Source organism: Nyctibius grandis, chromosome 4, assembly GCF_013368605.1.
Source record: "Nyctibius grandis isolate bNycGra1 chromosome 4, bNycGra1.pri, whole genome shotgun sequence".
NCBI lineage: Eukaryota > Metazoa > Chordata > Aves > Nyctibiiformes > Nyctibiidae > Nyctibius > Nyctibius grandis.
Window position 1 is genome coordinate 92,277,642 of NC_090661.1, and position 12,333 is coordinate 92,289,974.

Here is a 12,333-nt window from a genome sequence, read left to right on the forward strand (position 1 = left end):
AGCTGGCTTTTGTTTCAGGCTCTGCGCTGCCAACAGAATTGTTAACTGGCTTCCAATTGCAAAATTATTATAGCTGGTGATGGAGAATCAGAAGAACCGGCTTCAGTTTAAGGGTGAGTTTTGATGCTAGTCTGCAGGGCTGACCGGAAGAAGGTGTGGGGCAATCAGTTTGAAGAAGACACTAGCAGTGCTGGAAACGGGGCACCAAGCTTGATTATCTTAAAAGTGATTTTCAAAGAGGAAGGGTGGACTCATCTGCTCTGACTTGTGACTTCTAAAGGATGAGACAGTTATTTAGTCAGTGGCAAGATACAGGTTGTTCTAGAATATGATTAATCTGCCTTCTTTTGGATGTCAATATGAGAAGAGGAGGTGCTGAGAAGTGCCTTTTCTCTCCGCTGACTGGAAGAAGGCTCAAGGTAGGGAGCTTATGGAGATACGTTCCCACTGTAGGTATCTACAGCTGAAAGGACAGCTCCTACTCTTTCGCTTGGTGCTTTTGAAAAGGAAAGGTGTTCACCCAGCCTTTTCTGGCTGGGTTTACAATTGCCAGTTGTTCTTGGAAGCACTGACTGGCCTGTCTCTTGTGTGTGGACAGAGCAGGTCCTGCAGATAGTCAGGGAAAGGCAGAGGGTCAGCAGCTGGGGTTGTGTGAGTACACTGACCAGCAGGTCCCAACAGACAGACCCTCTGCTTCCCCAGTAAGAAGGTTTGGAGGCTGGTTCTAGTCACAGAGCATCCCATGCTACTAGGTATGATGACACCTGCCTTCGAGAGCTGTGCAGACAGGACAAATGACTGTAGGACCTCTACAGCACAAGCTATGAGGGCTGTTCTCTCTACCATTTGGTCACATCACCCTTGCCCCTGTCTGCCTCACGTTGCACTGCTGTTTCCTGCTGTTAGACATAAGGCTGATTTAAATTTCAGGGGCATAAACCATGATCCAGGGCCCCAGTTCAACAAATCGTCATGAGTCAAGATGAGGGGTGACTCCTGCCAAGCCTCGCAGTCATTTCCAAAAGCAAACCCTGGCCTTTTTCTGACAGAGAGAAGGGCAGAAGGAACTCAGAAGTGTTATTAAAATGCTCACTGATCTTTCTTTTCCCTCCTCCTGCTTCTTTGTTTACTCTGTCAAGATAGCTTTCCCGAGAAAGACAGCGCAGCAGCTGGACTTGATTATTTCCTTAACTTATGCAAACCCTGGGGCTTATGAGACGGAAGGTGGGCAGCATGCAAGGTTTTAATATACATTTACCAGAAGTTAATGAACAAGCACAGAACCTTGAGGGCATACAGCAATGTTGTCTTTAATTTTATTAAATATTTATGCAGCTCTTTTCTTCTTTGGGGCAAAGTACAGCTCCTCCTGAATATTTTTAATTACCAAGTCACTGCCAGGCATTTTCAACTGTGCAGGTCGGACCCACTGAGAATGATTAAATTGAATGTTGAGAGAAAGAGCATTAGGGAATCTCCAAACCTTTTAAAGTAGCTTGCAGAATTTTGGCCTCCAAAAAAGAAACAGTAGCAACCTGGGTCACTGGGGACGTAGCACAGTTTTGTCTCACTGAAGCTCTTCCGAGAGACTTTCTGTTGGCAATTCAGACTCTGAGTAGGCAAAGGATAAAACTCACTGTGTCCTAAAGGGCACAGAGCGCTTTCAAGGCAGTGGCTTCTGTAGTGTTTGTGTTTCCACAGAGGTTTAGTTTGTTGGCAGTTGTTAACCTGCTTCAAGCAAAAATCCAGAATCCCTTTTTATTTGCCCCTTGAATGCAGCCTGCCAATAAAGGCTATGCATAGAAACCTGATCCAGAGCCTGTTAAAACTTATGGAAAGCTTTGGATTAATCCTATTGCTTCATCATTCTATTGGCATGCAAAGGCAGCTGTAAAAAGAAGTCTTGGATGTGGTTGTGTGCGCTTCCCCTCTTTGGTGGTCCAAGGAAGCATCAGTATCCTGGATTACCTTCCCCTTGTGACACAGTGTCATGTAATCCTTGGACTACCAAGCTGGCTGTGTTGTTTTAGTTTAGTGTTGGAAAAATATCAGCTATGGTTTTCTTTCAGGCCAGTCATATCTCAGTCAAAGAGCAGGGAGGCCATTAAAATACATAAATATACATACCTTGGCTAGTTGTTCAGGCAGTGCTCCTCCAGTTTTATATTCTTAACTGCTTCATTGGGAAAAAGTGGCATTAGTCTGGTTTGTTCGGAAAGCAAAGACTGCAAAAAGCAAGCAAACCAAAAGAACACAACAAGTGAAATTTTTAAAAATTAATAGGAAAATAAATTAACAATACAATTTTCTTTCTGGATCTCCGTCTATTTGGTTTTGTTACCAAATGAAACACAAGTCCTCCAGCGCTCTGCAAGGTTGGTAGTTCTGGTGTAGTCAGGTATCACATACTTTCTGTGAACTGTCTTCCTGCCTTTCAAGCTAAATAAGCGCTTTGTCTCTGGATGAGGACAATCCATCATGTTGTGCCATCCAGCAGAGAGCCACCAACACACACATGCTTTGGGGAACAAAAACATCACCTAAAACTCTGACCTAAATCTAGTGAATGGGTACAATGATGCACTCATGACTTGTCTCTGTAGTGACTATGGGTATGAGAGGCACAGCAACAACCAGTGTGTCCCAGCCTTCTGGTTCAGCCCATCCTCCCTATCCAAGGATTGCAGCATTGGTCAGAGCTACTTGAACAGCACTGGGTAAGTGAACCTTGCAATCTCTCTGGTTTTGGTGACCTTATAGTAGCAAAAGAACCTGGATGGTTCTTTTTTCTCTGCATCCCACCTGAGTGTTTTCCAGTCTTATTCGTGAGGTAATGTTTGCAGCAGCATCTGTATGGAACATTGCCTCATTCCTCAGAGGCAGAGAGAAGCACATTAAAATAAGTGACATGTAGATATTGTATGGCTATCAAGTGATGTGAGATCCCTGGAGCCTAGACTTGGAGCTCCCCTTTGCTGCAAAATTAAAACGTGAATCAAGAAGGTCTATCTGAGAGACAGCTGAACGTTTAAAAGGACAGTTTCAAGGTATTTCACATCATTTTTCGTTGAACCTCTTCCTGTCTTAGAGCTCCTATTTATAACAGCTTCTGGGGAGGCTCAAATGAGCAACTTTTAGACTCATTTTTTTTTCTTCTGCCATTTTCACTTTGTATATAAAATGCCTTGAGATTTCAGACAAGGTACATGTGCTGGTTTCTCTTGGTTTTATGCAGAACAGATGGCAAGTGTTGGTTTATTATGATAGTATCACTTTGCAAATGCTATTCTGTTGTGGCGGGGGGTACTCTGAAACTCTGGTTGCACTGGCTGGTGCAAAATTGCGATGTTCCTTCTCAGGCAGTGCAGTCCCTGAAGACTTTGCAGGGCAATGTCAAATGACTTCTGGGTCATGGGTCCTGCATGCTCGATTGTTATGACAGGGTTGTTCGTGGCTGGTTGATGTGGGTGGCTTAACAAAGAGAGGCTGCTGGAGTCACTTAACTTCAGAGACCCCCTTTCAGCTGAAAGTTTGCTATAAATATGGGATGTAATTACAGGAGCCCTGGCCAGTGTGACTGTTTGTAGCCCTCTTGACAGAGAGCAATAAGAAAATAGTTGAGGTCTGTGTCTTCTTAAGCAATCCTGGATTTTTACTGTGAAATTACTAAAAATGGTTAATCCCCCTCAACAACTCCGGGAATAGCCACTTATCTTGCTAGTTAGCTAATCTCTTCCAAGAAGAGCCAAGAGAAAAACCCATTCCTTGAATCATTTTAAAATCAGACTGGACAAAGCTCTTGGAAGATCATTCCAAGTGCCTTCTAGCAGAGTTTGAGGCAGACAAAATGTAATAAAAAGCATAATTAAAAAGCTGCGATGCAGAGTGCCATCCTGCAGGCATGGGGAGTTGAGAGAGTTCTCTGCTTTTTAGCAGTGCAGGGTAATTCACCTCCACAATGTGTGTCTGTTCTCAGTGAGGCTCCTGAGAATCTCTGGAGAAAGTTGGATTGTGATTTGTTTGGCTTTCTGCAATTTAATAAAGCATTAGATTTCTTTGATTCTTCCTTGCAGTGAGGGAATCATGCAGGCAGTTAGCCTTTGAAAAAACATACGCATTAATATGGAAAAATAAAACAAAACCAAAACACAGAAACTTTTCCGCCCACCGCCTGAGCCCAGTCTGCTTTTGTTACTGTTCCCCAGGTACCGAAGGATCGTGTCTAACAACTGCACAGATGGCTTGCGAGAGAAGTATATGGCCAAGATGGAGAAATGCCCTGGAAAAGCACCTCGGGGACTGCACATCCTCACTACTGATGGAAAGTTGGTCACAGAGCAGGGACACAATGCCACCTTCATCATCCTTATGGAAGAGGTTTGTTAGTGGGCTCAGCAAACCTTTCACTGTGTGGTAGGACTGGCACTCTTTTCCTTCAGCTGTCAGGCTGCTGAGAGGAAAATAGCAATCGGGTGGGGTCATGAAATGATGAACACTCCTGAGATTTAGAATTCATGAAAGAGGGCTATACGTGTAACATACAAACCAATCATATTCGGTCAAGCCAAAGGAATATTTGGTTGGTTATCTTCTCTACCAGTGATGATGAAGCTGATGCTGAAGAAAGATAGATCTGGTCAAAAATATATTTCCCCACTAGCTTCTTGCTGCCTTCAGTTTGTGAGGCACAAATGGTGTCTCTATGCTTAATAATTCTGTTTCTGGGGTGAAAAGCTTTAGCTGAAGCTTTGCTGGGAAAAGTTAAGAACAGTGGGGAACATTTTCAGACTCATGGGGAGCAGTGAGGGACATTATTGTTTTGCAGTAGGAACTGAGCCTCCTCAAACCACCTCTGAGCTCCCCAGCCCCTGTCTGTTTTATTTATAATGTGGTGTGATTCCCTCTGTAGCCAACAGTAGCATAAGTGATGCCAGGCCATGCTGATTCCTGAAGCATCAAAATACTGAGGCACTTCTGGTGATTTCTTTGAGTCAGGTACCCCTCTGTTTGGCAAACATGTATGGTGCAGCCTGTGTCACCAAGGCTTGTGGCTCAGTGGAGGGTTGGATAGCTAAGAAAGGCACTTGGTATGTATTCAGGCTGATAGGAGGGTTTCTCAAATGATCTTGTGACTCTTCTAGTCTGGTGAAGGGTCTGGAGGGTCTGACCTACAAGGAACGGCTGAGGGAGCTAGGGTTGTTTAGCCTGGAGAAGAGGAGGCTCAGAGGTGACCTTATTGCAGTCTACAACTACCTGAAGGGAGGTTGTAGTGAAGTGGGAGTCGGCCTCTTCTCCCGGGCAACTAGTGATAGGACAAGAGGACACAGCCTCAAGCTTCGCCAGGGGAGGTTCAGGTTGGACATTAGGAAGAATTTCTTTTCAGAAAGGGTTATTAGACATTGGAATGGGCTGCCCAGGGAGGTGGTGGAGTCACCATCTCTGGATGTGTTTAAGAAAAGACTGGACATGGCACTTAGTGCCATGGTCTAGTTGACATGGTGGTGTAAGGGCAACGGTTGGACTCGATGATCCCTGAGGTCTCTTCCAACCTGATTGATTCTGTGACTGTACCACAAAAAGCCCTGCTGTGTTTGCAGCTGCTGCATTCCGCTGCTGGCTTTTGACTGCCCGTGGAAGAAGGTGTCATTGGAGGTCCAACAGTGATTTTCCCACAATGGCTTGTGTTAGATCTGTTTTCTGGTTAAACAGAAGGGTCAACTTACAACCTCACTTCTAACGTCTTTGGGTGTCTCAGGAGGGTCAGCCAGGGAGTGAGGTGGTATTGAACCACAAGTACATTTTTTCATATACTCTGTCCTGTGTACTTAATTTTGGGACAGTACCTGGAGACAGCTGGGAGCCAGACATGTCATGGTCACAAACATAAGGATAATGACACCAGAACAGACTAGATTCCTGTCTCCTAAGTATCCTGCCTCTGACAACAAGCAACAATAGATTTCTAGGGAAATCATATTAGAAACAGTGCAAGCCTAGCGTCCCTTCCCCTCCCAGTCCCTGGAGTAGCCTCCATTGGCAACTAAGACCTTCAAGAACACAAGAAGCTGTTGTAAATCTGAGCATACTGCCATGGAGAAGTTTTTTCTCATGATACCTTATTAGTTTTTTTTAAACACACACACTTCTATTAATTTAAATTCTTATGCAGTAACTAAATGTTTCATTGGGACCACACTAATCTGACAGGGCCTTTTTACATACTTCCTTAGAGGTTCATGCATGCTCTGCTTTTATACAAAGGGGATTTCTTGTCTACCTGGCTGATTCTTTTATATTCTGCAGACTTGACATGGTAAGACGATTTGTATAGACACTGTGAGTGGGAGTTCAGAAAAGAACAGACATAATCTAAAAATTAGGAATCTAGTAGTAATTTATTAAGGAACTCAAGCGGAACTACTGCGTACAAAGAATCATAAACAGATGGGGAATAGGGCAGCAGTCAAGGTAGCTGAAGAGTGGAATCTTTACAAGGCTTTAGAGATTGAAGAGGCAGCTGAATAAATATGTGAGGGCGTTCACTCTATGTTCTTTCTTGAAAAATAAGGATAGTTAGAAAAACATTTCATTGAAACAGTTTTTTTTCTAAGGGAAGAGAATTTTCAAGAACATGTCCTTGAGGGTGAACAAGCTTATTCCTCAGGGAGTTGTGTGTTGAGTTTATTTCTTAAAAGAATAGATATTTTAAGAGGGGAAAAAAAAAACACTGCTGAGATTTTGGGCAAAAGTATTCCAATCTTTCAGTATGAACCTGAGACAAATGAATTGTCATCAAAGTATTCCTTGTTAGTTGGAAGAAATAATTTCTGTAGAAGTCTTAATTATTACATACCTTGCTGTCATAGAGATTCATTCCTGCCTCCCTCCACCTTCTCTGGTCAGTCTGTTTCCTGGTGGGTTGTTTTGCACGTATGTCTACACTCACTTTCTGAGCCAAACAGCAGTCTGACAAGCCCTCCTATGGATACATCTGTGTGGTCTCCATTCAGCCTTCCTACTGTTTCAGACTAACCCAGATCAGCAACTTTGTGATTACCCATCAGTTCCTTCTATTACACACCCTCAATATATTGATGTGACTGACCTTTATGCTGTCCAGTGGTAAATGAAGACTTTAGCATAGTTAACAGAAAACTAAATTTCTCAGGATTTATAGATTTAGCTTTAGTAGTATTGTTCACAGTGGTAATTCAGAACATGTGCATGGCAATGACAATAATGATTTTGCTGTGTTTTTAGAAATATGGGGCTGGACTGTGATTTGGGCTGTGTATATATGCAAGGGAACATGAGGAGATAAGAACCTTTTTTTACCTTTTTTTTTCATCTTTGAGTTTGAGCACAAAGAAATAATAGACTGCCAAATTGCTGCTATATGGAGTTGTGTTCTTGACCAGATCTATGAATCTGGTTTTGCACCTATCTTTTCCGTGAATCCCCAGCTCCCCTCTGAAGGATACATAAACTCCCCTCAGGCCTAAATGGTTGTTTATGTGGCAGTTCCAGTTACTGAACTGTTCTGTTCCTTTGTCTTCTGTTTATGCCATCTCACAGCTTCCCTCTTTCAGTAATTACAAGGTGATGGCAAGGCTTTGTAACAGGGTTGTAATTGCAAGTGAGCGGAAAAAGCAAGCAGTAACTATTCAAAGAACAAACCTGAGCAAGTAATGGAGCTCTGCACATCTCTTAGAAGATTGCTAAACTGTGTTTATAGAAAGGGATAGCCACATCCATGTCCTTTTATTATGCAAACAATTTGAGAGCTTCATTAGAAGAACGAAAATATGTCATGTATATACATTCCACTCCCCCCAGCTCCAAGCATATGTTGGATGAAATATAGCCCTCCTGAAATCAGTGGGAGTTTGGCTCTTAACTTCAGAAGGTCAAAATTTCAACCACTGTTTTTGTCTCTACAGTTTTTGTCGCTTTGTGAGTGTGGCTTCCAGGCAGGAAAACGTTTCCAGGATAGTCTTGATGGGGAGATGACTTTGGAGGGCTGTTCCATGGCAATACTTCTCTCCACCCATTCCACCACCCTTTGCCTGCTCAATGATTTCAGTACGCAGAGCTTCAATCTTTGTGACAGCCTCTAGCTCATTCCTGTTTGGTAGTTTACAGGGCTTAAAGCAATAAAATGTGCCTTTTGAATATATATGGAGAACAATGATTTTTTTTTTCCATTTGAAATGCCTCCACTTCATTTCTATTTTAATTTACATTCATAAACACCAGAATATCTGACATCATGTGCAGGGCTAGCACACTTGTTTTAGTATTTTATATACTGGATACAGAGGTATGGAAAGGAAAAAGAAAACATGATTAGTGTAATAGGCAGGCTTTGCATTGAAGACCCACCTCTCATAATTGGGTGGAAAGATCATCTGCTATTGTTTAGTCATGAAAAATCTGTTCCTGCTTCTCCATTTCAAACCTTCTCATTTCAGATAGAATTGCATTGGAGAAACAAGGAGGAAACAGAAAAGAGAATTGTAAGGCATGAGAGAGGAACTGCCACGATGGGTGCAAGAGATTTCAACCTGAGGTCGCCAGTGATGAATCCAGCCCAGATAAAATTTTTATCTTCTGTTCAGTGTCTTCCATATGAGATGAACTTGTGGTCTTAGTACATTCCCTTGAGAACTGGTTTTGAAAGGTTTAGCAAGCTGTGGGAGTCTTTCTTCAAATAACTGAATATCCCAAGAGTGTAATTTTGCCCCTGCTAGAGAACTTTTTAGAGTGACTTAAAAAACTCTCTGGGAAAAGGATGTTATTGGCTACTCAATCTTATAGATAGGTTTTAGTGTCACTACCACTCTAGTCCTCTATGGGTTTTTTTTTGTTTATATTTTATTTTTAATGTCCTAGTAGGACAGAGGTGAAAATGGTGCCCTGATCAAGTCAATAGACGAAACTCCCCTGGCTCCTGTGGAATGGGAGTGATGGACCAAGGAAGGAGAGAGATCTAACATATATAACCAAATATTCGTCTTTCAAAAACTACATGTAATAACCCTGATTATATGGGTGTCTACCTGAAGACTCCAAGTATTCACATCTGTGAATTTGCTTTGAATCACATGAATCACATACCCTGCCTACACACTGTTTTGTTAACGCAGGCATAGCCTATGACGAAGACAAAGTCTGTGGGGCATGCTGCGGTCCTGATTATCTACACAGGGGATCTACTTCAGTGTAGTTTGGCTTCTTGTCTGTGCTCCCAGGTTTCCTTCCAAAGGACAAGATCAGGTTCACTTTCAGGGCTGGGACCAGTAGCAGAACACAGCATCCTCCCTGTGTCAGTACCATCATTGCCACTTATACAGGCTGATGGCAACTGCCAGTAAGGCAGCAGCTCCCATAAGTTTGGAGTCAGTGGGAGGCAAGAACTGGGACCTCTTGCCTTTCATGGATGTTTCTTTTCACTTTTGGTCTCAGTTGCTGATCATTTGGATTAGAACAGCCTGTGAGCTATTTAATCCTGATTTAAGGACCTCTTTTTCCATGATCCAGCAAATATTCTGCCTTTAACCTGACTGTCCTGGGATGATAAGAAGTCATGATCCAAAACAGATCTGTGCTACTTATGAATGCATTCAGACCACATGAAAAATTGCGTATGGATGTGAGGTTCACAGTCAGAATTCAGGCTGCAAGCCATGTGTTTTGCCGCACACAGGTAAACTTAAAAACTACTGCTCAGAGGAAAGCTGGTGCTGTCGGCTCTAAAACTTTTATGGACTGTCACATGTGTGGTTGTCCCAAGCAATCTTTTCCCTTCGTCTGATCTGCATGGTTTTTCTACGAAGTCATGGTTTGTTTTGTGCAATACCTGGCCCAAGGGTAGTGAAATCTCTAAGTTCAGTGGTCTTTTCTAGTGAGCCCGGTGGATGTAGGACCCTGCAGGATTTGAGCTGGCTGTGAAGGGATTGGAAGTACATCAGAACTGGCTGTGAGTTACATGGTTGCTTACCTCCCTTAGATCAGCATGTATTGGAACTGTACATTAGCTTTGACCCTGACCCTGTGCACTTACAGCTATAATGGGTTTTATGAGATGGCCATGAAATATTTCTGAATTTCCTATTAAAAAACAAACAAACAAACAAAAAAAAGCCAAAACAAAACAACAGCTAAATTTAGGAGCAGAGATTTTTTTATTTTTTTTTTTTTTTTTTTTTTTTTTTTACTTTGGAATCTCACTTTTATCCTCAATATATCTGGGCATTGGTTTCGGTTTTGGGCTACAAGTATCTCCAAAAGATAGTGGTATCTTCTTCAGCCATAGTGAATACAGTGGAGACCTTTCATGAAAGGAAATGACTTAGGCCAGTATATCTTATATATATATGCAGAAAGCTACAGAGATTTAATCTGAGGTGTAGTTTTATTTCAGTTTAGTGAAATCACTGCAGTGGGCTTTAGCTCTGTTTAAGTTAGCCTTGTTTTGTGTTACTTTTAGTCAGCTGGGGACAAGTATAAAGTAAGGCTCCAAGAAACTGAAATAACAGACACTTCTGCAGTTCAGCTACAGTGGTTTAAAGCATGATTTAAATTAAAACAGTGCAGCTGCTACCTCTAGACAATACCTACAATGCTGGAATCTCTTGTCTGTTGTTCCCTCCATCATTTAATAGCTGTCATTGACAGTAATCCTAGAAGGGATTTTCTTGTCATCTACTTCATTCTCCTCTGTATCGAGGCCCTATCTCTGTGTTGACTGGCATTAGGCAAAAGGTGTCAGTCCTCGATATCGGGCTCAACCTGTATAAATTCAGCCATTCTGACGTTACATGTCTAACTGAAACTAGTCATCTAGACTCTCTCTCATCACAATACAGGGATCGATATTTGCAGAAGATGATTCATGTCACCAGTCTCTATCTTAGCATGGGAATGTGTTGATCTCTTGCTGTCTGTCTTTCTCTCTCTTCCACTGACTATACAGGAAGCCTGGAAAACTAGCTTAGACTAGATTTACAGCATCTCAGTGACTAGGTTCTGTTTCTTTGGAACGTCTTGGAGAGCCCCTTCAGCCATTGTCATGTCTCCAGAATGTCCCTGATGCTTCCATTTGCATGTGGGAATTGCTTTCCATGTAGCATCTAGCCTACCATCAGTGTAGTGCCTCCCATCTCACTGCCTCTGATGGAGGTACTTGTCGGACACCACCTGCTCAACGAAAGGCTGTGCAAAGCCCTGGCCGCTTCAGTGAGACATAATCCCCAACCATGCATTGCATTAGGTGATTCAAATGTGGTCCCCTTGATATATGCACATTTGGTACTCTGCCCTCACAAAATGTCTAAACCTAAGATGAGGGAATAATATCTCTTTACAGGTATAAGTGTTTGGCTATTCTAAGCATTGCTTGTATATAATTACCTGGTGTTGATTTGAGTCTGGCCCCTTTGGGGGCTGACAGAACAAAGCTAGGCTTTCTTGGTGAAGTTACGAGTGTGTGTCCATGCTAATGCAATGGAACAGAGAAGTGGGATGAGGGTAATATAAATCACTCTTATCAGCCCAGTTTTCTAATCCAGCCTTCTCTGTTGCAGGGTGATCTCCAGAGGACAAACATTCAGCTTGACTTTGGAGATGGCATTGCAGTATCCTATGCTAATTTCAGCCCTGTTGAGGACGGCATCCGGCATGTGTATAAGAGTGCTGGAATCTTTCAGGTGACGGCATATGCAGAGAACAGCCTGGGCTCTGACACCGCTGTCCTCTTCCTGCATGTGGTCTGTAAGTACTTTCAGCTGCTGGATTCCTTGGGTGAAAACCCTAACCTCACTAAAAATCCCCGCAACTTCAGTGAGGCCTAAGAACACATGCAAACCCGCCTACATATGCAGCTTATGCTCTTCCAAAGGCTTGGACTTTTAGACACTATTCTGTCTTAAGTAAACTTTATTGAATGAAGAGGAAGGGAATCTTCTTTTAAAAGAAGTATATTTGCAGTTCTCTCAAGTACAGAGAAAAGTTTGAAAATGTTTCTCGGGCTTTATGAAAGTGTCAGAGACCAAACAGCATATGAAACAAACTCCAAATGTGTGTTTTCAATATACTTCTAAATTGAAGAGGTTTATATTAATCTATTAAATTTTGAGTCAGTTATTCAGGATTTAGGAGTTTACAGGACTTATTAAATAAAACAAAAATATTATTGTGAGCATACTTCCTGGGATATGAATGTACTGAGGACTAATGTGCTGCTTTTCATGTGTTTGACATGCATCCCTGACTTTTCCCTCCTGTTTGGTAGATGAATGCAGTTCCTCTCCACTTGGCAAACGACCAGACTCA

At 42.4% G+C, this 12,333-nt stretch overlaps 1 protein-coding gene across 1 annotated transcript in view; it reads left to right on the plus strand.

Annotated features, from left to right (window-relative positions):
- Window positions 1-12,333, plus strand: part of SORCS3 (sortilin related VPS10 domain containing receptor 3) — a 316,197-nt gene that overhangs the window by 282,636 nt on the left and 21,228 nt on the right. The window contains exons 17-19 of the mRNA XM_068397886.1: window positions 2,604-2,717; window positions 4,206-4,377; window positions 11,586-11,772. Coding sequence (XP_068253987.1) covers window positions 2,604-2,717; window positions 4,206-4,377; window positions 11,586-11,772 — 473 coding nt within the window. The remainder of the gene's footprint in view (window positions 1-2,603; window positions 2,718-4,205; window positions 4,378-11,585; window positions 11,773-12,333) is intronic.